At 40.0% G+C, this 25,760-nt stretch overlaps 2 protein-coding genes across 2 annotated transcripts; both read left to right on the forward strand.

Annotated features, from left to right (window-relative positions):
- Nucleotides 1–499: 499 nt before the first annotated feature.
- LOC104249547 (phenylcoumaran benzylic ether reductase TP7-like) lies at nucleotides 500–3,100 on the forward strand. Its single transcript, XM_070172349.1, has 5 exons — nucleotides 500–739; nucleotides 1,286–1,420; nucleotides 1,600–1,837; nucleotides 2,477–2,680; nucleotides 2,769–3,100. Exons 1-5 carry the CDS (start codon nucleotides 554–556, stop codon nucleotides 2,933–2,935), a joined length of 930 nt encoding a protein of 309 aa, XP_070028450.1. The 5' UTR covers nucleotides 500–553; the 3' UTR covers nucleotides 2,936–3,100.
- A 14,620-nt stretch (nucleotides 3,101–17,720) lies between these two features.
- On the forward strand, nucleotides 17,721–20,263 carry LOC104227109 (phenylcoumaran benzylic ether reductase TP7-like). Its single transcript, XM_070172350.1, has 3 exons — nucleotides 17,721–17,747; nucleotides 19,158–19,395; nucleotides 20,035–20,263. The coding sequence occupies exons 1-3, from the start codon at nucleotides 17,736–17,738 to the stop codon at nucleotides 20,244–20,246; spliced, it is 462 nt and encodes a 153-aa protein (XP_070028451.1). The 5' UTR covers nucleotides 17,721–17,735; the 3' UTR covers nucleotides 20,247–20,263.
- Nucleotides 20,264–25,760: the final 5,497 nt, after the last annotated feature.

Here is a 25,760-nt window from a genome sequence, read left to right on the forward strand (position 1 = left end):
AATTTGTTCCATGATATTGCTAATCTCAAGACACTCATATTCAACAAAGAAAAAAAAAAAGAGTCGAGATCATGGTTTAATTTAGTGGAGTTTCTAAATAATGGTACTCTAGATGTGATAATCAAATTCACATATTTCCATTTCTCGCAACATCACTCAGTGTCATCACCACAATTTCAAGTACTTTATAAATGATGCCATAACTTTTATTGAATGATTAATTATACCAAATTAGCAATTCCATGTATGACCTTTTACCTTACCAACTCTCCTTTCATACAACTATAGCTTTCCCTTACCCTAAAAAGAGAGAACCATAACCAAATAATATTGGAGATTTTGCATATCCAATCAAACCATTACGTTTGTCCTTCAATTTTATTTGCTTAAAAATACATTTTATGAGACCGTTAGTTGGAACAATCGGAGGTCATTTTGGTGATTACAACTCCCTAGAGCTCAGTACATAAAATGATGTTGCCTCACTATGCTTAATGCCACAACCAAATTCTTGAGAAGGCTCTTAATTTCAACTTATACCTTTGATCATCAAATGGCTGAGAAAAGCAAAATTCTAATCATTGGAGCAACTGGGTATATTGGAAAATATTTAGTTGAAGCAAGTGCAAAAGCTGGACACCCCACTTTTGCTTTTGTTAGAGAGAGCACAATACTTTCTGACCCTGTTGAGGCTAAACTTGTTGAGAGTTTCAAGAATTTGGGTGTCACAATTGTTCATGTATGTATATATTATATGGTTCATTAATTCTTTCCTTGTATTATGCAAACCAAAATAAGGGAAAAGGACTGAAATAAATTTTATATGTAAGGAGAGGGTGTCAAATGGGCGTATGGGTCGATTTTGGGCGCGTCAAAATGGTGCCGAAAAGTTAATCTAAGATGAGCTAGATCAAAATGTGTTAAAATTTGGGTCATAATCCAACCCACTCAACTCTTATCAAGCTTTACTTAATATGTGTTGTTTTCTTATGAATTATATAATTACTAAATATGACTTTTTTTTCTTTGTTATGGTCATGTATAACATCAAACAAAAAAATTATTTCTAAGATATTTTGGCAAAGTTACGTATAGTTAATTTGGGCTAAAAATCAGCTCAACTTTAAATAAGTTGAGATGGATTGAGTCAAGATAGATTGAATTCAATGAATAAAAGGGTCAATAACCAGCCCAACCTTGAGCAAATTGGGCGGATCACTATTTGTACTTGAGCCAAATTTGATAATCCTATATGTAAGTATATTTAATTTCTTGTTTTGAACAGGGTGATTTATATGATCATGAGAGTTTGGTGAAGGCTATAAAGCAAGTGGATGTGGTAATATCAGCAGTAGGTCATATGCAATTGGCTGATCAAGACAAGATCATTGCTGCTATCAAAGAAGCTGGCAATATTAAGGTTGGGCGGATTCAGAATATAAATTTGATATATTTCGCCTTTTATTACTATTGAATTTCCTAATTTTTGAATTTTATGGGTTTAGAATTTAATATTTGTTGAAAGTTTAGTAGTTCTTTACATTTATATTTAATTACATAAAGTTCATGGGGCTAAATAATCTTATTTAAAATTTTCAGAGATTTTTCCCTTCGGAGTTTGGTATGGATGTTGATAAGGCCAATACAGTGGAACCAGTAAAGTCTTTAGTTGATGCAAAAGCCCAAATTCGTAGAGCTACCGAGGCTGAAGGAATTCCTTATACTTATGTCTCCAGCGACTGTTTTGATGGTTTTTTCTTAGCAAATTTGGTCCAACCAGAAGCCACTGCTCCCCCTAGAGACAAAATCATCATTCCTGGAGATGGAAACGTTAAGGGTATGTGGAAAAAAATTCCTTATCCACTATGTTTTGCGGACTCTTTAAATACCGTCATACTCGTGTCAAATCCTTCAAAAATACATTAATTTTGAAGGATCCCTCACGCGCAGAACCGGATCCACGATTTAAACTTTATGGGTTTAACTTTTAAGATTTTTAGCATTAAACCTGTTATATTTTTAAGTTATGGGTTCATGTCTACTATTTATTATAATTTCAGTAAGGTTTTACACATAAACTTATGATCTGCACTGAAAGTTATGGGTTCAGTTGAACCTGTACCTGCAATCAGTGGCGTAGCAATATAGAGTGAAGGGTGTTCAACTTCCTTCATTGGAAAATTACACCAAGTATATAAAAAATTATACTATGTATAAAGGTCAAAAATTACTTTTCATAGATATATATATATATTAAACTTTGAACATCCTTTGTAAAAATTCTGGCTTCGCCATTGCCTGCGATTGTACATCCACCCGTGGTCACATACTGACTAATATTTTCAGAGAGTTCGAGTAACATAGCTTATTCGTGCCCACCACTATTAGGTGGCGACTCTATTGATTTGAAAGAAAACAAGTTCATGGCAAAATGTCTCATTTTTGCATACTTTTCCTTTTTTTTCTTTCTTTGCAGCTGTGTTCAATGAGGAACATGACATTGGCACCTACACTATTAAAGCTGTTGATGACCCGAGAACGTTGAACAAAACCCTCTATATTAAGCCTCCCAAAAACACACTATCGTTCAATGAGTTAGTGGCTATGTGGGAGAAAATGATTGGTAAAACTCTGGAGAAAATCTATATTCCAGAGGAGCAAATTCTCAAAGACATCAATAGTCAGTAATCTTATTCTTTAATCAAGATTTTTTTCTCAATTAAGATTTGGTAATTAATTATGACGTTGTATATTGTATACTATTGCAGCATCTCCTTTTCCAAACAATGTCGCTTTGGCGCTTAACCACTTAACATTTGTAAAGGGTGATCTAACTAATTTTGTGATTGAGCCAGCGTTTGGGGTTGAGGCTTCGGAACTTTATCCAGATATCAAGTACACCACTGCGGAGGAGTACCTTGTTCAATTTGTCTAATATTCACACGTTTGATGTCTCCGATCACTCAAAATCAATAATTATAAGTGTCTGTCACCTATGTTAATAAAGACGTATTAACTGAGCCATGTAGAATGGTTTTTATCATCCATTGTGAGTACTATAATGAAACTACAGAAAATGATAAAACATTTTTGTCTTTTATGTGATGCTCGCTTATTCAAATTCCTATACTAGTTTGTAAGATCCTGCAATCAGATAAAATATGTGAGTAACGTGTGTTTCCTGTGCTTCATTGACGACCCTAATCTCCACTTTATTTATTTTTTTCTCGTGAAAGATGATATGGTTAGAAAAAAGTTAACAAAATAAGATTTATATATTAGTCGTTAAATTTATTTATTTTTAGAATCGAATTTTAATCATTAGGATTCAAATACCTTAATTTATTAATACATTCTAATATTCAGATGTGTATTCCGCTTATATTAATCATAGAGCCGTCAATATGGGCTTGGTCTGATGGGTCATCCCAGCCCGTGATTTAATAGGGTTAGACTAAGATTTTTGAGCCCATTTAAAAATGAGGCTTTTAAGCCCGGCCCAAGTATGTCTGTGGCCCATGAGGCTTGACCGAGCCTGAGCTGGGGTGCCCCGTGGCTTAATAAAAATATTTAATTAAAAATATAAAAATACTGGAAACTAAAAATAACAAGACGAGTAGTCCAGTCTTAAACTTATAATATCTTTTATGTGAATTTAAATATTTTTTGTTCTTAAAATTTTATTTATTTCTTAATGTTTAACTAATTAGTTTTGCATATAATTGTAGAGTTAGATGAAAATAAAGATGTTAAGACATCTCTGTTTTAGAAGAGGATTCCAATGTACTTGATAAAGATGATTTGTTGGTGTTGGATATGCCATGAGCACCTTGAAAATATTTTTGAGTAGTTAGTTTTAAGAATTGACTTTTAATGAATGAAATATTGTCCTCTTATTTTGTGTTTTATAGTAATCCATTATAACAATATCAAAAGTGATTAAGTTTTGCAAAAGCTTTCTATCCAACAAGCATGTTTATAGAATTGTATGTATATGTGCATGTGTATATATATATAAAGTTAAAACTTAAATTAAAAAAATAGAAAATAAATTTAAAAATGGTGGGCTGGCCGAGGAGGTCAGTAGCCCATATAGGGTTGGGTTGGACTGATCATTTTAAAGCCCGCCAAAATAATGGGCTAGGCCAGCCCGTCTAACGTTAAAGCCCGCATGAACTGGGCTGGGCTAGCCCATATTGACAGCTCTAATTAATTAGATAGAAATGAACTAGTATTGTCTTTAACAAAATGTTTCCATTTTAGACTTCAATCACATTAATCCCATTCTTTAGATTTTTTCACACTGTCCCTTCAACTTAATGATACTAGCATGACGACCTCGATTTTGGAAGTTTGGCTAATAGCCACAGCATTTTGCCATCTATTACAAATATAGATTATATGTGAGTAACACAAAATTCCGATTAAAAAGCATGTTATTAAAGCACAATGTCATCAAATAGCACATGAGGATTACCGTAGTTATTTTCACACTAATTTTATGACTTCAAAGGAATCTAGAAGTTAATAAATTAGTGTAATATGTAATAATTTAGATACTATACGCACACACATATATCTTATATCGAATGTAGCTTATACTATACTATACTATACTATACTATACTATACTATACTATACTATATATAGTGTAAATGTAATAATTTAGAAATCAGTTCCGACCGAATTTGGTCGGTGATGTCCAGTCAAACGGTCAAATTATAATTAATAGTACCGACCAAAAAATTTCGATCGACTTTGATCGGAAATTTCTAATTAAGAACAGTCGCAGCGTGGTTCTTCCCCATTTTTCTCTTTACTCTTTCTCTCTTCCTTCTTCCACATCCGAAAATCCTCCCCCAAATCACCTCACCACTCTCTTCTCACCCAAAATCAAATCCCCACTTCGTCTCTCCCGCGCCACCACTATTTTTCCGCTGCCATTGCACCTCCGCCATAGAAGGCCGCCCCACCACTGCTTCAAAATCATACTCCTCTCCTCTCTTTCAAGGTTAGTTATCTATATTTGTTAATTTTAGTTATTTAAGTTCTTTCGATTGTATAAATTAGGATTTACAATTTTGGATTTTGGGATTATTTCAATTGTATGATTACATGGTCATGATTTTTGGGGTAGTACTATATGAAAGTCCAAAATTTTATCAGATTCTTTCTTACATATTTTCAAATGAGTTTAATTTTTATATTCTAACAATGTGAAAAAAATTACAATTCAATGTCACTTTAAATGTAATTCAAAAAGGTAACTTCACATAATCAGTGAAGTTGCTAATGTTAGGTAATTTTTTTTATTAGTGTGTATATCTGTCACGACCCGGATTTCCCACCATCGGGTGTCGTGATGGCGCCTACTATCGGAGCTAGGCAAGCCAAATGTTTAAAACACCTTTCCTTCTTTCTTTCAACAATATAATAAGCGAGAAAAAATCTTAGCGGAAGACTTTAAATTTAAAACAACTGCAAACCAAAAGTGCGGAAGTTTGAACCAAAATGCTACCCAGAGTTTGGTGTCACTAGCTCACGGACTACTACAAAATGCTACAAACAATGTCTAAAAGGAAAATACATCATGTTTGTCTGATACAAGATGTCACGACCCGGATTTCCCAACATCGGGTGTCGTGATGGCGCCTACTATCGGAGCTAGGCAAGCCAAATATATAAAATATTTTTCCTGCTTTCTTCCAAACAATATAATAAACGAGACAAAATTTAAGCGGAAGACTTTAAATCTAAAGAAACTGAGAACCAAAAGTGCGGAAGTTTGAACCAAAATGCTACCCAGAGTCTGGTATCACTAGCTCACGGACTACTATAGAATACTATAATCAATGTCTGAAAGGAAAATACATCATGTTTGTCTAATACAAGATAAACAAACGAAAAACATGGAAAGGGACTTCGGCTTTCGAACGCCAGCTAGGCTACCTCGAGAGTCCCTGGACTGAAGATAGCTCCCAGAAGTCCTACTGCTGCGGTCCGTAAGCTGCTCCCTGATCTATGCACAAAAATGCACAGAGTGTAGCATCAGCACAACCGACCCCATGTGCTGGTAAGTGCCTGGCCTAACCCATGCGAAGTAGTGACGAGGTTAGACAGTACCTACCACAATTAACCTGTACAGATATATATACCACAAGTGCAAGAAAAACAATAACAAGATAATACAAAGAAAAACTGGGAGGAGACACGCTATCGGGGAGTAACAGATAAAAATGAAATATCGGAAATAAACAGAAGAAACTCCGATTTCCATGATATATATATATATAGTGGTCGGCGTGCCACACGATCCCATAATATCATATATAAGTGGACGGCATGCCACACGGTCCCATAATATCATATATAAGTGGACGGCGTGCCACACGATCCCATAATATCATATATAAGTGGATGGCATGCCACACGATCTCATAATATCATATATAAGTGGACGGCATGCCACACGATCCCATAATATCATATATAAGTGGACGGCGTGCCACACGATCCCATAATATCATATATAAGTGGACGGCGTGCCACACGATCCCATAATATCATATATAAGTGGACGGCATGCCACACGATCCCATAATATCATATATAAGTGGACGGCGTGCCACACGATCCCATAATATCATATATAAGTGGACGGCGTGCCACACGATCCCATAATATAGTTCATAATATCTGACTTCATATAGTAGACCCCTTCAGGGGAGAATAACAACTCAATACCTTTAACCCGGCAAGGGTACAACTAACAGCCCAAAATATCCCGACAAGGGAGAATATATATATCAGTCTACACATCCCGGCAAGGGAGTATTCACAACACATTCTCCTTTTAAATCATTCTTCCTCAACCGTTCACATTATATGAAACTTATCAAATAAACAAGGAGCTTGTGTCACATTATTCGAATTAAAAGCAATCAAGACTCACGGTCATGCTAGACTCCGGTGCATAGATAACCGTCACCATGCCTATACACCGTACTCCACATTAGCAAGTAGCAAATATCATCCTAATCCTATTCCCTCAAGCCAAAGTTAGAACAAACACTTACCTCGAATGCTCCAAACTCAACTCACGCTTCTAGTATAGCTTTACCTCTTGATTCCACCACCAATCCGCTCGAATCTAGTCATAAGTTACTTAATCACATTAATAATTACTAAATGAATCATCCCTAATGCATGAAAATAGATTTTTCAAGGTTTTTTCCAAAAAGGTCAAAAATACCTCGGGACCCACGTGGTCGAAACTCGAGGTTCGGACCAAAACCCAGTTACCCATTCTCCCATGAATCCAAATATATGATTTATTTTTAAATCGGACCCCAAATTGAGGTCCAACTTCTCAATTTGTAGAAAACCTAGGTTCTACCCAAAACACCTAATTTTCCCCATGAAAATCTTTGATTTGAAGTTGAAATTATGTTAAAAGATGTTAAGGAATAAAGAAATTAAGTTAGAAATCACTTACCAATCGTTTTGGATAAGAAAAGTTGTTTGGAAAATCGCCTCTTAGGTTTTGGGTTTTTGAAAAGTGAAAAATGACTAAGATTTTCCGAACTTGTATACCTTTCTGAGGACCTGGCACGGACCGCACAAAAATGTGTTGCGGTCGCGCCGAGTGGGAGAAAAATTGGGGCTTCTCTGAACCCTTCCAGCGCGGACCGCACTGTTTTGGTGCGCGGCCGCGCTGGTTAACCTGAAACCCTAGCCCTCAGACTCAGCCACGCGGACCGCACAGAAAGGCATCGCGGCCGCGCGGCTCCAGCGCGGACCGCGCGGAAATGACCGCGGCCGTGCTGGTGTCTGCAACACCTGAACCTGCATTTTCTTAAGTCCAAGACCTTCCGGGACCCATTCAAAACTCACCCGAGCCTTCGGGGCTCCAAACCAAACTTGCACACAACCTTAAAAACATCTTACGGACTTACTCGTGCGATCAAATCGCCAAAATAACATCATATACATAGGATCAAGCTTCAAACACATGATTTTCTTTCTTCAACTTTCATAACTCAAATTCTTCATTTTTAGTCTGAAACACGTCATATGACGTCCGTTTTTAGCCAAACTTTACAGATAGTGCTTAACACATATTTAAGACTTGTACCGGGCGTCAGAACCAAAATACGAGCCCGATACCTATATTTTCTAACTCCTTTTCATTTCAAATTTTCATATCAAATTTCAGAAAAACAATTTCTTTCAAAAATTCATTTCTCGGGCTTGGGACCTCAGAATTTGATTCCGGGCACACGCCCAAGTCCCATATTTTTCCTACGGACCCTCAGGGACCGTCGAATCACAGTTCCGGGTCCGTTTACCCAAAATTTTGACCGAAGTCAACATTATGCATATTAATACCAAAATTCTTCAAAATTTTCACAAAATCCACATATTCTAACATAAAAACTTTCCGGGTACGCGCCCGAACTGCGCATGCAAATCGAGGCGACTAAAAGCGAGGTTTTCAAGGCCTCGGGAGCACGGAACAAGGAAGAATTACGGTAATGACCCCTTGGGTCGTCACATTCTCCACCTCTAAAACAACCGTTCATCCTCGAACGGACAAAAGAAAGAAGTACCTAAGTCGGGAAATAAATGAGGATAACGACTCCGCATATCGGACTCGGACTCCCAGGTCGATGCCTCAGGAGGCTGACCTCTCCACTGAACACGCACCGAAGGAAAACTCTTCGACCTCAACTGTCGAACCTGCCGGTCTATAATAACCATCGGCTCCTCCTCATATGACAGATCCTTGTCCAATTGGACAGTGCTGAAATCTAACACGTGCGATGGATCTCCGCGATACTTTCGGAGCATAGATATATGAAACACGGGATGCACAGCTGACAAGCTAGGTGGCAAGGCCAGTCTATAAGCTACCTCTCCCACACGATCAAGAATCTCAAATGGACCGATGAACCTAGGGCTGAGCTTGCCCTTCTTCCCAAATCTCATCACGCCCTTCATAGGCGATACACGGAGCAATACCCGCTCACCAACCATGAAGGCAACATCTCTGACCTTGCGGTCTGCATAACTCTTCTGTCTGGACTGAGCTGTACGAAGTCTATCCTGAATAATCCTGACCTTGTCCAAGGCCTCCTGAACCAGATCCTTACCCAATAATCGAGCCTCTCCCGGCTCAAACCATCCAATTGGAGACCGATCTCGCCTACCAGACAATGCCTCATACGGAGCCATCTGAATGCTGTACTGGTAGCTGTTGTTGTAGGCGAACTCTGCTAAAGGCAAAAACTGGTCCCACGAGCCTCCAAAATCAATGACACAGGCTCGGAGCATGTCCTCAAGAATCTGAATAGTCCTCTCGGACTGACCGTCCGTCTAGGGATGAAATGTTGTACTCAACTCAACCTGGGTGCCCAACTCTCACTAAACGGCTCTTCAGAAATGCGAGGTAAACTGCGTACACCCGATCCGAAATGATAGATAGCGGCACCCCATGAAGGCGAACAATCTCCCTGATATAGATCTCGGCTAACCTTTCGGACGAATAGGTGGCTGCAACAGGAACAAAATGCGCTGACTTGGTCAGCCTATCAACAATGACCCATATTGCATCAAACTTTTTCCGAGTCATCGGAAGTCCAGTAACGAAATCCATTGTAATCCTCTCCCACTTCCACTCGGGAAGCGCAATCCTCTGAAATAGACCACCGGGTCTTTGATGCTCGTACTTAACCTGCTGACAATTCAAACACCGAGCCACATACGCAACGATGTCTTTCTTTATCTTACACCACCAGTAGTGTTGCCTCAGATCCTGATATATCTTCGCGGTGCCCGGGTGAATAGAATACCGAGAACTTTGTTCCTCCGCTAAGATCAACTCTCGAATCACATCAACATTGGGCACACAAACTCGCCCCTGCAATCTCAATACACCATCATCATCTAAGGTTACTTTTTTGGCACCTCCACGCTGCATCGTGTCTCTCAAGACACACAAATGGGGATCCTCAAACTGCCGCTTGCGGATACGCTCTAATAGTGAGGAACGAGCAACCGTGCAAGCTAACACTCTGCTAGGATCAGAAATATCCAACCTCACAAGACGATTGGCCAAGGCCTGAACATCCAAAGCAAGCGATCTCTGGCTGACTGGAATATAAGCAAGACTACCCATGCTGGCGGACTTCCTGCTCAATGCATCGGCCACCACATTGGCCTTCCCCGGGTGGTATAAGATAGTAACATCATAATCCTTTAGCAACTCTAACCACCTCCTCTGCCTCAAATTCAACTCTTTCTGCTTGAACAGATACTGAAGACTCTTGTGATTAGTGTAAACCTCACACGTCACGCCATATAAGTAATGCCTCCATATCTTCAGGGCATGAACAATGGCTGCCAACTCGAGATCATGAACCAGATAATTCTTCTCGTGGATCTTCAACTGCCTCGAAGCATAAGCAATGACCTTGCCTTCCTGCATCAACACTGCACCAAGCCCAATACGAGACGCATCACAATAGACCGTATATGGCCCTGAACTAGTGGGCAGAACCAATACCGGTGCTGTAGTCAGAGCCGTCTTGAGCTTCTGGAAGCTCGCCTCACACTCGTCCGACCACCTGAACTGGACACCCTTCTTGGTCAATCTGGTCATAGGGACTGCAATGGATGAAAACCCCTCCACGAACCGACGGTAGTAACCTGCTAACCCAGGAAACTCCGAATATCCATAGCTGAAGCTGGTCGAGGCCAGTTCTTGACTGCCTCTATCTTCTTCGGGTCTACCTGAATACCTGCTGCTGATACGACATGACCCAAGAATGCGATCGAACTCAATCAAAACTCGCACTTTGAGAACTTAGCATACAACTGACTATCCTTTACGGTCTAAAGGACCACTCTGAGGTGCTGCTCATCCTCCTCCTGACTGCGGGAGTATATAAGAATATCGTCAATGAAGACTATCACGAACAAGTCCAAATAAGATCTAAACACTCGGTTCATCAACTCCATGAACGCTGCTGGGGCATTAATCAATCCAAATGACATGACCAAAAACTCATAGTGCCCATACCGAGTGCGAAATGTTGTCTCAATTATAGCTTTACATCTTGATTCCACCACCAATCCGCTCGAATCTAGTCATAAGTTACTTAATCACATTAATAATTACTAAATGGATCAATCCCAATGCATGAAAATAATTTTTACAAGGTTTTTTTCAAAAAGGTCAAAAATACCCCCGGACCCACGTGGTCGAAACTCGAGGATCGGACCAAAACCTGGTTATCCATTCTCCCACGAATCCAAATATATGCTTTGTTTTGATTCGGACCCCAAATTGAGGTCCAACTCCTCAATTTGTAGAAAATCTAGGTTCTACCCAAAACACCCAATTTCCCCCATGAAAATCTTTGTTTTGAAGTTGAAATCATGTTAAAAGATGTTAAGAAGTGAAGAAAATGACTTAGAAATCACTTACCAATCGTTTTAAAGAAGAAAAGTTGTTTGGAAAATCGCCTCTTAGGTTTTGGGTTTTTGAAAAGTGGAAAAATGACTGAAAATCCCATATATATATATTTTTGCTGGGGGCTGGCGCGGACCGCGTAGAAATGCACCGCGGCCGCGTGACTGCCAGCGCGAACCGCGCGGAAATGTACCGCGGCCGCGCCGAGGGAGGGAAGAAGTGGGCTCTCTCTGAAACCACGCAGCACGGATCGCACTGATTTGGTGCGCGGTCGTGCTGGTCGACCTGGCTACCCCCTCTGAACCCACCACGCGGACCGCACAGAGAAGTGCCGCGGCCGTGTGGCTGCCAGTGCGGACCGCGCGGAAATGGCCGCGGCCGCGCCGAACCTGCAACACCGGAACCTGCATTTTTTTAAGTTTAAGACCCCCCCGGGCCACACTCGAAACTCACCCGAGCCCTCGGGGCTCCAAACCAAACATGCACACAACCTTAAAACATCTTACGGACTTACTCGTGCGATCAAATCGCCAAGATAACATCATATACATAGAATCAAACCTCAAAACACATGATTTTCTCTCAACTTTCATAAAACTCAAATTCCCCATTTTAAGTCCGAAACACGTCATATGATGTCCGTTTTTAGCCAAACTTTATAGATAGTGCTTAAAACATATTGAAGACTCGTACCGAGCGTCGGAACCAAAATACGAGCCCGATACCACAGCTTTCCGATCAATTTTCTTCTTCATTTTCCTTAATATATTTCAGAAAACAATTTCACACAAAAATTCATTTCTCAGGCTTGGGACCTCGGAATTTAATTCCGGGCACACGCCCAAGTCCCATATTTTCCTACGGACCCTCCGGGATCATCGAATCACAGGTCCGTGTCTGTTTACCCAACATATTGACCGAAGTCAATATTATGCATATTAATATCAAAATCCATTAAAATTTTCACATAATTCACATATTCTAACATAAAAACTTTTCGACTACGCCCCCGAACTGTGCACGCAAAATAATACAATTAAAAGCGAGGTTTTCAAGGCCTCGAAAGCGCGGAACAAGGAAGAACTACGGTGATGACCCTTTGGGTCGTCACAATATTGTAGTTGGATGTATAATAGGGTTTTTGTCTAATTTATTATTTTAGATTTTAATTTATTATTATATTAGTGTTTATTGCTTTAGAAAATTAGGCTTAACTAATTATGCTAGATTAATTGAGTGTGCTAATAAATTATAATTTATTATGTAACTTAATTCTATAAATTAATTTGAATTATGATTAATAAGACATGTAATTTATTTGTTCTTTATGTAGATGGAATATCGTAGTTGGATGTATAATGGAAATATCCTAATCGTCATTTTTTTAGGGAGGAATTTATAGAAGGGGTTAAGAAATTTATTAGGAATATAAAGAGAGATGAACAATTTGGTACTCTTCAAGTTCAGCTAGAAAAGAGGGACGAACAATTTAATCTCCTTCAAGGTCAGCTGGTCAATCTTCTTGCTAGTGGTGCTTTCCCCATTCTCCGGTCTCGTAAGCCTTCCCAAGTGCTAATCCTTCTCGTCGTGATCCTTCGAACCATGCCGACGATGAAAGTTCTAGTAGTGAAGATGGAGATGATGCAATAAAAAACACTCATTGAATGGTGTGTATTGCTAAACATAATATTGAACTTGTCAATATTTAGTTGGGACTAGTTTTGAATGATGATTGTATTATTGACATTATTTTGTTATTGAACATTTGTATAGTTGTTGTTGTGGTTGGCGTTGTTGTTGTTGTTATTAGTGTTATTGTTGTGGTTGTTATTAGCGTTGTTGGTTAATTGTTGTTGTTGTTAGTTAGTTAATTGTTGTTGTTGTTGTTAGTTAATTGTTGTTATTGGTGTTAGTTAATTGTTGTTGTTAGTTAATTGTTGTTATTGGTGTTAGTTAATTGTTCTTGTTGTTAGTTAATTGTTATTGTTATTATTAGTTAATTATTGTTAGCAATGTAATGCTGTGTCACGACCCAAAATACGACCCGTCGTGATGGCGCCTATCGATGATACTAGGCCAGCCGACATTATCAAAATGCTTTCAACAATGACCAGAAATAAAACAAGACTTTCAAAATAAATGAAATCTTTGACATAAAACGGGGTGAACCGCAAAACATAAGCGCGGAAATAAAGCCCGACATTGGGGTATCACTAGTCATGAGTATCTAACATAACCGATTCAAAAGTAACAAGACTAACATAGTCTATAATCCAAATACAGTAAATAAGGAAAGATAGGGAAGAAGAAAGCAGGGCTTCGGACGCCGACAACTACGTCGCAATCTCCAATGACCAGCTATGGGTACTATCAACAATCACCGCATCCAACAACTCCTAGATTTGCTCACGAGGTGCATGGAGTAACGTGAGTACGCCAACTCAGTAAGTAACAATAATAAATAAGGAACTGAAGATAGTGACGAGTTACACAGTTTTAGTTCATTTCAATAATTTTAGAAAGGAAAATAGTCATGCTTCCCAAGTTCCGATAAATTAAATCAAATCAGTTTATTTCAGGCAAGTTCAAGTAAAATCAGATAAAAATATCTTTCAATAGTTTTCAAAATAAAGTTAAAACTTGAATTAAAAAAATAGAAAATAAATTTAAAAATGGTGGGCTGGCCGAGGAGGCCCGTAGCCCGCTGGGTTGGACTGACCATTTTAAAGCCCATCAAAATAGTGGGCCAGGCCAACCCGTCCAACGTCAAAGCCCGCATGGGTTGGGCTAGGCTGGGCTGGGCTAGCCCATATTGACAGCTCTAATTAATTAGATAGAAATGAACTAGCATTGTCTTTAACAAAATGTTTCCATTTTAGACTTCAATCCCACTAATCCCATTCTTTAGATTTTTTCACACTGCCCCTTCAACTTAATGATACTAGCATGACGACCTCGATTTTGGAAGTTTGCCTAATAGCCACAGCATTTTGCCATGTATTACAAATATAGATTATATGTGAGTAACACAAAATTCCGATTAAAAAGCATGTTATTAAAGCACAATGTCATCAAATAGCACATGAGGATTATCGTAGTTATTTTCACACTAATTCTATGACCTCACGGGAATCTAGAAGTTAATAAATTGCTAACGGTAAAAATTTACCCATATTGGAGTAAAAAGAGGGTTTTCTACTAAAGCTTTACGAAGCATTAGGTGAAAGCGGATGGCAACCTTAAAACTTTATAATGTTAGTTATTATAACTATAATATCTTTATATATTTTTTATTTATTAAAAATAAGATTCTTAATTAGTAGACTTTAGTTTGTCATGTCACTACTTGAAAACTGGCAAAATTCTTCCAAACAATACCCACCGAAGTCGATCAATTTTTGTAAACCTTTATATAAATAGTTTTTAAATAAATAATATTTAATACTTAATTGATATATATACATACACGCACACACACATATGTGTGTATGCGTGTGTGAGTGTGTGTGTGTGTGTGTTTTTAAATTATTTTTATATGGACATATATCCTATCTATGTATGTATATATAATATTTAATTTATTTAACATTCAAAATTTTAATATTCAATATTTAATATCGAATATAGATTGCTTATATATATATATATATATAGACACACACACATATATTTTATATCGAATGTAGCTTATATATACTATACTATACTATACTATATATAGTGTAATATGTAATAATTTATACTGATTTCGGTCGGTGATGTCTAGTCAAACGGTCAAATTATAATTAATAGTACCGACCAAAAAATTTTGACCGACTTCGATCGGAAATTTCTAATTAAGAACAGCCGCAGTCGGGTTTTCACCATTTTTCTCTTTACTCTTTCTCTCTTCCTTCTTCCACATCTGAAAATCCTCCCCTAAATCACTTCACCACTCTCTTCTCACCCAAAATCAAATCCCCCACTTCGTCTTTCCTGCGCCACCACTATTTTTCCGCTGCCATAGAAGGCCGCCCCACAACTGCTCCAAAATCATACTCCTCTCTTCTCTTTCAAGGTTAGTTATCTATATTTGTTAATTTTAATTATTTAAGTTCTTTCAATTGTATAAATTAGGATTTACTATTTTGGATTTTGGGATTATTTCAATAGTATGATTACATGGTCATGATTTTTGGAGTAGTACTATATGAAACTCCAAAAATTTATCAGATTCTTTCTTACATATTTTCAAATGAGTTTAATTATTATATTCTAACAATGTGAAAAAAATTACAATTCAATGTCACTTTAAATGTAATTCCAAAAGGTAACTTCACATAATCAGTGAAGTTGCTAATGTTAAGTAATATTTTTTATTAGTGTGTATATCGTAGTTGGATGTATAATAGGGTTTTTGTCAAATTTATTATTTTAGATTTTAATTTATTATTATATTAGTGTTTATTGCTTTAGAAAATTTGGCTTAACTAATTATGCTAGACTAATTGAGTGTGATAATAAATTATAATTTATTATGTAACTTAATTCTATAAATTAATTTGAATTATGATTAATATGACATGTAATTTATTTGTTCTTTATGTAGATGGAATATCGTAGTTGGATGTATAATAGGAATTATCCTAATCGTCTGTTTTTTACGGAGGAATTTATAGAAGGGGTTAAGAAATTTATTAGGAATTTAAAGATAGATGAACAATTTGGTACTCTTCAATTTCAGCTAGAAAAGGGGGACGAACAATTTAATCTCCTTCAAGGTCAGCTGGTCAATCTTCTTGCTAGTGGAGCTTTCCCCATTCTCCGGTCTCGTAAGCCTTCCCCATGTGCTAATCCTTCTCGTCGTGATCCTTCGAACCATGCCGACGATGAAAGCTCTAGTAGTGAAGATGGAGATAATGCAATAAAAACCACTCATTAAATGGTGTGTATTGCTAAACATAATATTGAACTTGTCAATATTTAGTTGGGACTAGTTTTGAATGATGATTGTATTGTTGATATTATTTTGTTATTGAACATTTGTATAGTTGTTGTTGTGGTTAGTGTTGTTGTTGTTGTTGTTGTTGTTATTAGTGTTATTGTTGTGGTTGTTATTAGCATTGTTGGTTAATTGTTGTTGTTGTTAGTTAGTTAATTGTTGTTGTTGTTGTTAGTTAATTGTTGTTATTGGTGTTAGTTAATTGTTGTTGTTAGTTAATTGTTGTTATTGGTGTTAGTTAATTGTTGTTGTTGTTAGTTAATTGTTATTGTTATTATTAGTTAATTATTGTTAGCAATGTAATGCTGTGTCACGACCCAAAATACGACCCGTCATGATGGCGCCTATCGATGATACTAGGTCAGCCGACATTACCAAAACGCTTTCAACAATGACCAGAAATAAAATAAGACTTTCAAAATAAATGAAATCTTTGACATAAAACGGGGTGAACCCCAAAACATAAGCGCAGAAATAAAGCCCGACATTGGGGTATCACTAGTCATGAATATCTAACATAACCGATTCAAAAGTAACAAGACTAACATAGTCTAGAATCCAAATACAGTAAATAAGGAAAGATAGGGAAGAAGAAAGCAGGGTTGCGAACGCCGGCAGCTATGCCGCAATCTCCAATGACCAGCTACGGGTACTATCAACAATCACCGTGTCCAACAAATCCTAGATTTGCACACGAGGTGCGTGGAGTAACGTCAGTACGCCAACTCAGTAAGTAACAATAATAAATAAGGAACTGAAGATAGTGACGAGTTACACAGTTTTAGTTCATTTCAATAATTTTAGAAAGGAAAATAGTCATGCTTCCCAAGTTCCGATAAATTAAATCAAATCAGTTTATTTCAGGCAAGTTCAAGTAAAATCAGATAAAAATATCTTTCAATAGTCTTCAAAATATGGATATAAGGCAATTGTGTACATCAATAATATAAGTATCTCTCAGTCCTCCCAATCACTCCAACCTCACAATCACTCATTCCTCACAATCATTCGACACTTGCACTTAGTAGGTACCTGCGCTCACTGGGGGTGTGCAGACTCCGAAGGGACTCCTTCAGCCCAAGCGCTATAACAAACCAATCATGGTATAAATCAATCAGGCACACAGCCTCACTCAGTCATAAATCAATAAAACATGTTGCGGTGTTCAGACTGATCCCATAAATATCCTCACAATCAGGCCCTCGGCCTCACTCAGTTATTAATCTCTCCAGCCGCTCGGGCTCTCAGAAATCAGAAAAATCAGCCCAAACAACAATAACATGAAGTATCAGGTAGAATATAGAGACTGAGAAATGATATACGAGTAAAAACTATGATTGAGTACAAATAACATTTAATAGACAATTCAACATGTAACGTGACCCCTACGGGACCCAACATTGCCAACATATAGCCTAAACATAGTTTTTAACATGATTTACAGTCAATCTTTCATAACACATAGGCAGCATAGAGCTAACAGCATGTTGTTCAACTTTACAGTTTCTACGGGACGTACCAAGTGACAATCCCTTCGGTGCACGCCCACACGCCCGTCACCTAGAATGTGTGTCACCTCCAAAAATAGTCACACAATGTTCGGGGTTTCATACCCTCAAGATCAGATTTACAACTATTACTTACCTCAATTTGAGCAAACTCCTATTCCGCAATGTCTTTGCCTCTCGAATCAGCCTCCAAACGTCCCGAATCTAGCCAAAAAGTAATACAATACAATTAATATACGCCAAGGAACCAATTTCACAAGAAAAATTACTTAATTAGACACAAATCCCGAAATCGATTCAAACCTGGCATCCGGACCCACGTCTCAAAATCCGACAAAAATTACAAAATAGAAAGCTCATTCACTCACGAGTCTACCCATACCAATTTCATCAAAATCCGACATTATTTGGTCCCTCAATTCTCCAAATTACTCTCTCCAAAATCCCAAGTCTTAACCCCTTATTTCACTTCAAAAATCCTACTAATTAAGTGGGAAATCAATGGAAAAATACCGTAGCTAATGATAATAGAGCTCAAGCAACTTACCTCAGTGAAAACTCTTTAATCCCCTTCAAAAATCACCCCAAAAGCTCCAAGATCTAACTTGAAAATGGTGGAAATGAGCAACAATTCGCGAGGCCTCCTTTTTATACTTTCTACCCAGTGAACTCGCACCTGCGTCCAGATCCCTGCTTCTGCGACGCCGCACCTCCAGAATTCCCATCACGGGTGCGAAAGTCACTTAAAAATCCAGACTCCGCATCCGCGGCAAAATCTCGCACTTGCGATTGCGCACCTGCGCATCTTTGTCCGCTTCTGGGGAACCAACCAACTTCCTTACTTTCGCATCTGCGCCCCAGGTCTCGCAGATGCGCCCGCCTTCTCGCACCTGCGGTTCCAGCTAAAGTCCCATATGGCCGTATCTGCAACTCCTATGTCGCTCATGTGGTCTTGCACCTGTGTCTCCTACTTCGCAGGTGCGGACGACACCAGAAACAGCAGTTGATCAGCTGTATTTCCAAGTTCCAAACTCCCCGTTAGCCATTCAGAATCACCCCGAGCCCCTTGAATTCACTAATTTTTGGATTTATGGGTTCAGAATTTAATACTTGTTGAAAGTTTAGTAGTTCTTTACATTTATATTTAATTACATAATGTTCATGGGGCTAAATAATCTTATTTAAAATTTTCAGAGATCTTTCCCTTCAGAGTTTGGTATGGATGTTGATAAGGCCAATACAGTGGAACCAGTAAAGTCTTTAGTTGATGCAAAAGCCCAAATTCGTAGAGCTACCGAGGCTGAAGGAATTCCTTATACTTATGTCTCCAGCGACTGTTTAGATGGTTTTTTCTTAGCAAATTTGGTCCAACCAGAAGCCACTGCTCCCCCTAGAGACAAAATCATCATTCCTGGAGATGGAAACGTTAAGGGTATGTGGAAAAAAATTCCTTATCCACTATGTTTTGCGGACTCTTTAAATACCGTCGTACTCGTGTCAGATCCTTCAAAAATACATTAATTTTGAAGGATCCCTCACGCGCAGAACCGGATCCAGGATTTAAACTTTATGGGTTTAACTTTTAAGATTTTTAGCATTAAACCTGTTATATTTTTAAGTTATGGGTTCATGTCTACTATTTATTATAATTTCAGTAAGGTTTTACACATAAACTTATGATCTGCACTGAAAGTTATGGGTTCAGTTGAACCCGTACCTGCAATCAGTGGCGTAGCAATATAGAGTGAAGGGTGTTCAACTTCCTTCATCGGAAAATTACACCAAGTATATAAAAAATTATACTATGTATAAAGGTCAAAAATTACTTTTCATAGATATATATATATATTAAACTTTGAACATCCTTTGTAAAAATTCTGGCTTCGCCATTGCCTGCGATTGTACATCCGCCCGTGGTCACGTACTGACTAATATTTTTAGAGAGTTCGAGTAACATAACTTATTCGTGCCCACTACTATTAGGTGGCGACTCTATTGATTTGAAAGAAAACAAGTTCATGGCAAAATGTCTCATTTTTGCATACTTTTCCTTTTTTTTCTTTCTTTGCAGCTGTGTTCAATGAGGAACATGACATTGGCACCTACACTATTAAAGCTGTTGATGACCCGAGAACGTTGAACAAAACCCTCTATATTAAGCCTCCCAAAAACACACTATCGTTCAATGAGTTAGTGGCTATGTGGGAGAAAATGATTGGTAAAACTCTGGAGAAAATCTATATTCCAGAGGAGCAAATTCTCAAAGACATCAATAGTCAGTAATCTTATTCTTTAATCAAGATTTTTTTCCTACTTTTTAAAACACCTTTCCTACTTTTTTTTGAACAATATAATAAGCGAGACAAAATCTAAGCGGAAGACTTTAAATTTAAAATAACTGCAAACCAAAAATGCGGAAGTTTGAACCAAAATGCTACTCAGAGTTTGGTGTCACTAGCTCAGGGACTACTACAGAATGCTACAAACAATGTCTGAAAGGAAAATACATCATGTTTGTCTGATACAAGATAAACAAACGAAAAACATGGAAAGGGACTTCGGCCTACGAACGCCAGCTAGGCTACCTCGAGAGTCCCCGGGCTGAAGATAGCTCCTAAAAGTCCTACTGCTGCGGTCCGAAAGCTTCTCCCTGATCTGTGCACAGAAAAATGCACAGAGTGTAGCATCAGCACAACCGACCCCATGTGTTGGTAAGTGCCTGGCCTAACCCCGGCGAAGTAGTGACGAGGCTAGACAGGACCTACCACAATTAACTTGTACAAATATATATAACGAGTGCAAGAAAACAATAACAAGATAATGTACCGCGACCGCGCCGAGGGAGGGAAGAAGTGGGCTCTCTCAGAACCCACCCAGCGCGGACTGCACTGATTTGGCGCGCGGCCGCGCTGGTCGACCTGGCTACCCCCTCTGAATCCCACCATGCGGGCCCCACTCGAAACTCACCCGAGCCCTCGGGACTCCAACCCAAACATGCACACAACCTTAAAACATCTTACGAACTTTCTCGTGCGATCAAATCGCCAAGATAACATTATATACATAGAATCAAGCCTCAAAACACATAATTTTCTCTCAACTTTCATAAAACTCAAATTCCCATTTTAATTCCGAAACACGTCATATGACGTCCATTTTTAGCCAAACTTTACAGATAGTGCTTAAAACATATTTAAGACTCGTACCGGGCGTCGGAACCAAAATATGAGCCCGATACCATAGTTTTCCGATCAATTTTCTTCTTCATTTTCCTTAATAAATTTCAGAAAACAATTTCACACAAAAATTCATTTCTCAGGCTTGGGACCTCGGAATTTAATTCCGGGCACACGCCCAAATCCCATATTTTCCTATGGACCCTCCGGGACCGTCGAATCACAAGTCCGTGTCCGTTTACCCAACATATTGACCGAAGTCAATATTATGCATATTAATATCAAAATCCATCAAATTTTTCACATAATTCACATATTGTAACATAAAAACTATCCGACTACGCGTCCGAATTGCGCACGCAAAACGAGGCAACTAAAAGCGAGGTTTTCAAGGCCTTAGAAGCACGGAACAAGGAAGAACTACGGTGATGACCATTTGGGCCGTCACATTCTCCACCTCTAAAACAACTGTTCGTCCTTGAACGGACAAAAGAAAGAAGTACCTGAGTCGAAAAATAAATGAGGATAACGGCTCCGCATATTTGACTCGGACTCCCAGGTTGATACCTCAGGAGGCTGACCTCTCCACTGAACACGCACCGAAGGAAAACTCTTCGACCTCAACTGTCGAACCTGCCGGTCTAGAATAGCCACCGGCTCCTCTTCATATGACAGATCTTTGTCCAATTGGACAGTGCTGAAATTTAACACGTGCGATGGATCTTCGCGATACTTCCAGAGCAAAGATACATGAAACACGGGATGTACAACTGACAAGCTAGGTGGCAAGGCAAGTCTATAAGCCACTTCTCCCACAAGATCAAGAATCTCAAATGGACCGATGAACCTAGGGCTGAGCTTGCCCTTCTTCCCAAATCTCATCGCGCCCTTCATATGCGATACACGGAGCAATACCTGCTCCCCAACCATGAAAGCAACATCTCTGACCTTGCGGTCTGCATAACTCTTTTGTCTGGACTGAGCTGTACGAAGTCTATCCTGAATAATCCTGACCTTGTCCAAGGCCTCCTGAACCAGATCCGTACCCAATAATCGAGCCTCTCCCGGCTCAAACCATCCAACTGGAGACCGACATCGCCTACCATACAACGCCTCATAGAGAGCCATCTAAATGCTGGACTAGTAGCTGTTGTTGTAGGAGAACTCTGCTAAAGGCAAAAACTGGTCCCACGAGCCTCCAAAATCAATGACACAGGCTCGGAGCATGTCCTCAAGGATCTGAATAGTCATCTCGGACTGACCGTCCGTCTGGGGATGAAATGTTGTACTCAACTCAACCTGGGTGCCCAACTCTCGCTGAACCTCTCTCTAGAAATGCGAGGTAAACTGCGTACCCCGATCCGAAATGATAGATAGCGGCACCCCATGAAGGTGAACAATCTCCCTGATATAAATCTCGGTTAACCTTTCAGACGAATAGGTGGCTGCAACAGGAACAAAATGCGCTGACTTGGTTAGCCTATCAACAATAACCCAAACCGCATCAAACTTCTTCCGAGTCATCGGAAGTCCAGTAACAAAATCCATAGTAATCATCTCCCACTTCCACTTGGGAAGCTCAATCCTCTGAAATAAACCACTGGGCCTCTGATGCTCGTACTTACAGTTCAAACAACGATCCACATATGCAACAATGTCTTTCTTCATTCTACGCCACAAATAGTGCTGCCTCAAATTCTGATACATCTTCGCGGTGCCCGGGTGAATATAATACCGAGAACTGTGGGCCTCTACTAAGATCAACTCTCGAATCCATCAACATTGGGCACACAAACTCGCCCCTGCAATCTCAATACACCATCATCATCTAAGATCACTTTCTTGGCACCTCCACGCTGCACCGTCTCCCTCAAGACACACAAATGGGGATCATCGAACTGCCGATCACGGATATGCTCCAATAACAAAGAACGAGCGACCATGCAAGCTAATACTCGACTAGGCTCAGAAATGTCCAACCTCACAAACTGATTGGTCAAAGCCTGCACATCCAAAGCAAGCGGTCTCTCACCGACCGGAATATAAGCAAGACTGCCCATACTGGCTGACTTCCTACTCAAGGCATCGACCACCACATTGGCCTTTCCCGGGTGATATAAGATAGTGATGTCATAATCTTTCAACAATTCCAACCACCTCTTCTGCCTCAAATTCAACTCCTTTTGCTTGAACAAATACTGAAGACTCTTATGATCCGTGAACACCTCACACACCACACCATACAGATAGTGTCTCCAAATCTTTAATGCGTGAACAATGGCTGCCAACTCCAAATCATGCACTGGATAGTTCTTCTCATGAACCTTCAACTGCCTCGAAGCATAGGCAATGACCTTGCCATCCTGCATCAACACTGCGCCAAGTCCAATATGAGATGCATCACAATAGACTATATAGGGCCCTGAACCTGTGGGCAAAACCAACACTGGTGCAGTGGTCAGAGCTCTCTTGAGCCTCTGAAAGCTCGCCTCACACTCGTCTAACCATCTAAACTGAGCACCTTTCTGGGTCAATCTAATCATAGGGGCTACAATGGATGAAAACCTTTCCACGAACCGACGGTAGTAACCTGCTAACCCCAGGAAACTCCGAATCTCCGTAGCTAAAGCTGGTCGAGGCCAGTTCTTGACTGCCTCTATCTTCTTCGGGTCTACCTGAATACCTGCTGCTGATACGATATGACCCAGGAAGGCGACCGAACTCAACCAAAACTCGCACTTCGAGAACTTAACATACAACTGACTATCCTTCAGGGTCTGAAGAACCGCTCTGAGGTGCTGCTCATGCTCCTCTTGACTGCGGGAGTATATAAGAATATTGTCAATGAAGACTATCACGAACAAGTCCAAATAAGCTCTGAACACTCGGTTCATCAACTCCATGAGCGCTGCTGGGGCATTAGACAATCCGAATGACATGACCAAAAACTCATAGTGCCTATACCGAGTACGAAATGTTGTCTTAGGGACATCAGACGCCCTAATCCTCAGCTGGTGGTAGCCAAATCTCAAATCTATCTTTGAAAACACCCTCGCACCATGAAGCTGGTCGAATAAGTCGTCGATCCTCGGCAGTGGGTACTTGTTCTTAATCGTCACCTTGTTCAATTGCCGGTAATCAATACACATCCTCATCGAACCATCTTTTTTCTTCACAAATAGCATCGGTGCGCCCCAAGGCGAAACACTGGGTCTAATGAAACCCTTCTCAAGTAAATCCTGAAGCTTATCCTTTAACTCTTTCAATTCTGGCGGCGCCATACGATACGACGGAACGGAAATGGGCTGAGTTCCTGGAGCCAGATCAATACAAAAATAAATATCCCTATCGGGCGGCATTCCCGACAGGTCCGAAGGGAAGTCCTCGGGAAACTCCCGAACAATAGGAACAAAATCAATAGATGGGACCTCAGCGCTGGAGTCGCGAACATAGGCCAGATAAGCTAGGCACCCCTTTTCGACCATGCGTTGAGCCTTCACATAAGAAATAATGTTGTGAGTAGAATGACCAGGAGTCCCTCTCCACTCTAGTCGGGGCAAATCTGGCAACGCCAAGGTCACGGTCTTGGCATGGCAATCCAAGATCGCATGATACGGGGCAATCCATCCCTAATATGACGTCGAAATCCACCATATCTAAGAGCAACAAGTCAACATGGGTTTCAAGACCCCCGAATACCAAAACACAGGAACGATGAACCCGGTCCACCACTATAGAATCCCCCACTGGTGCAGACACGTATACAGTAATACTCAAGGCCTCACTAGGCATAACCAAATAGGGTGCAAAATAGGACGACACATATGAATACGTAGATCCGGGATCAAATAGAACAGAAGCATCCCTATCACAAACCAGAATAGTACTTGTAATCACAGCATCTGATGACTCAACCTCTGGCCTGGCTGGCAACGCATAACAATGGGGATGGGCCCCACCTCCCTGAATCATATCCCTGGGACGATCTGTTGCTGGCTGACCCCTACCTCTAGAGGTCTGAGCTCCACCTCTAAGGCTTCTGCCTCCACCTCTATGTCCTCTACCCCCGCCTCTAGCTGGCTGGGCAGGCTGTGGGGCAACCGGTGCCTGAATCATCGGGTGAGGACCCTGCTGCTGCGAGCTGATGGAAGCTCGAGGGCAATATCTAGCAATGTGACTCACATCGCCGCAAGTATAACAAGCCCTCGGCTGCTGAGAATAATGAAGTGGTGGTGCACTAATAGGTGCTGATGGTGAGCTAAAGAGCTGTTAGTCAGAATACTGCAGCTGAGAACCACGACCACCTGGTGTACCATGAGAAACCTGGAGAGCTGACTAAAAGTGCCTCGAAGGGTGGCCTCTACCATAAGAATCCCTACCTCCAGACGAGGTACCACTGAATCTACCCGAATGATGAGGCCTCTTATCTGACCCATGACCACCTCCCTGAGAAAGTGCCAGCTCTATCCGACGGGCACCATCTGCCGCCTCCTGAAATGTAATCTCACTCCCGGCACTCATGGCCATCTGAACACGGATCGGCTAAACCAACCCATCGACAAACCTCTGCACCCTCTCTCTCTCTCTCTGTGGGGAGTATCACAATGGCATGACGAGCGAG

This window comes from Nicotiana sylvestris, chromosome 4 (assembly GCF_000393655.2).
Source record: "Nicotiana sylvestris chromosome 4, ASM39365v2, whole genome shotgun sequence".
Classification (NCBI taxonomy): Eukaryota; Viridiplantae; Streptophyta; class Magnoliopsida; order Solanales; family Solanaceae; genus Nicotiana; species Nicotiana sylvestris.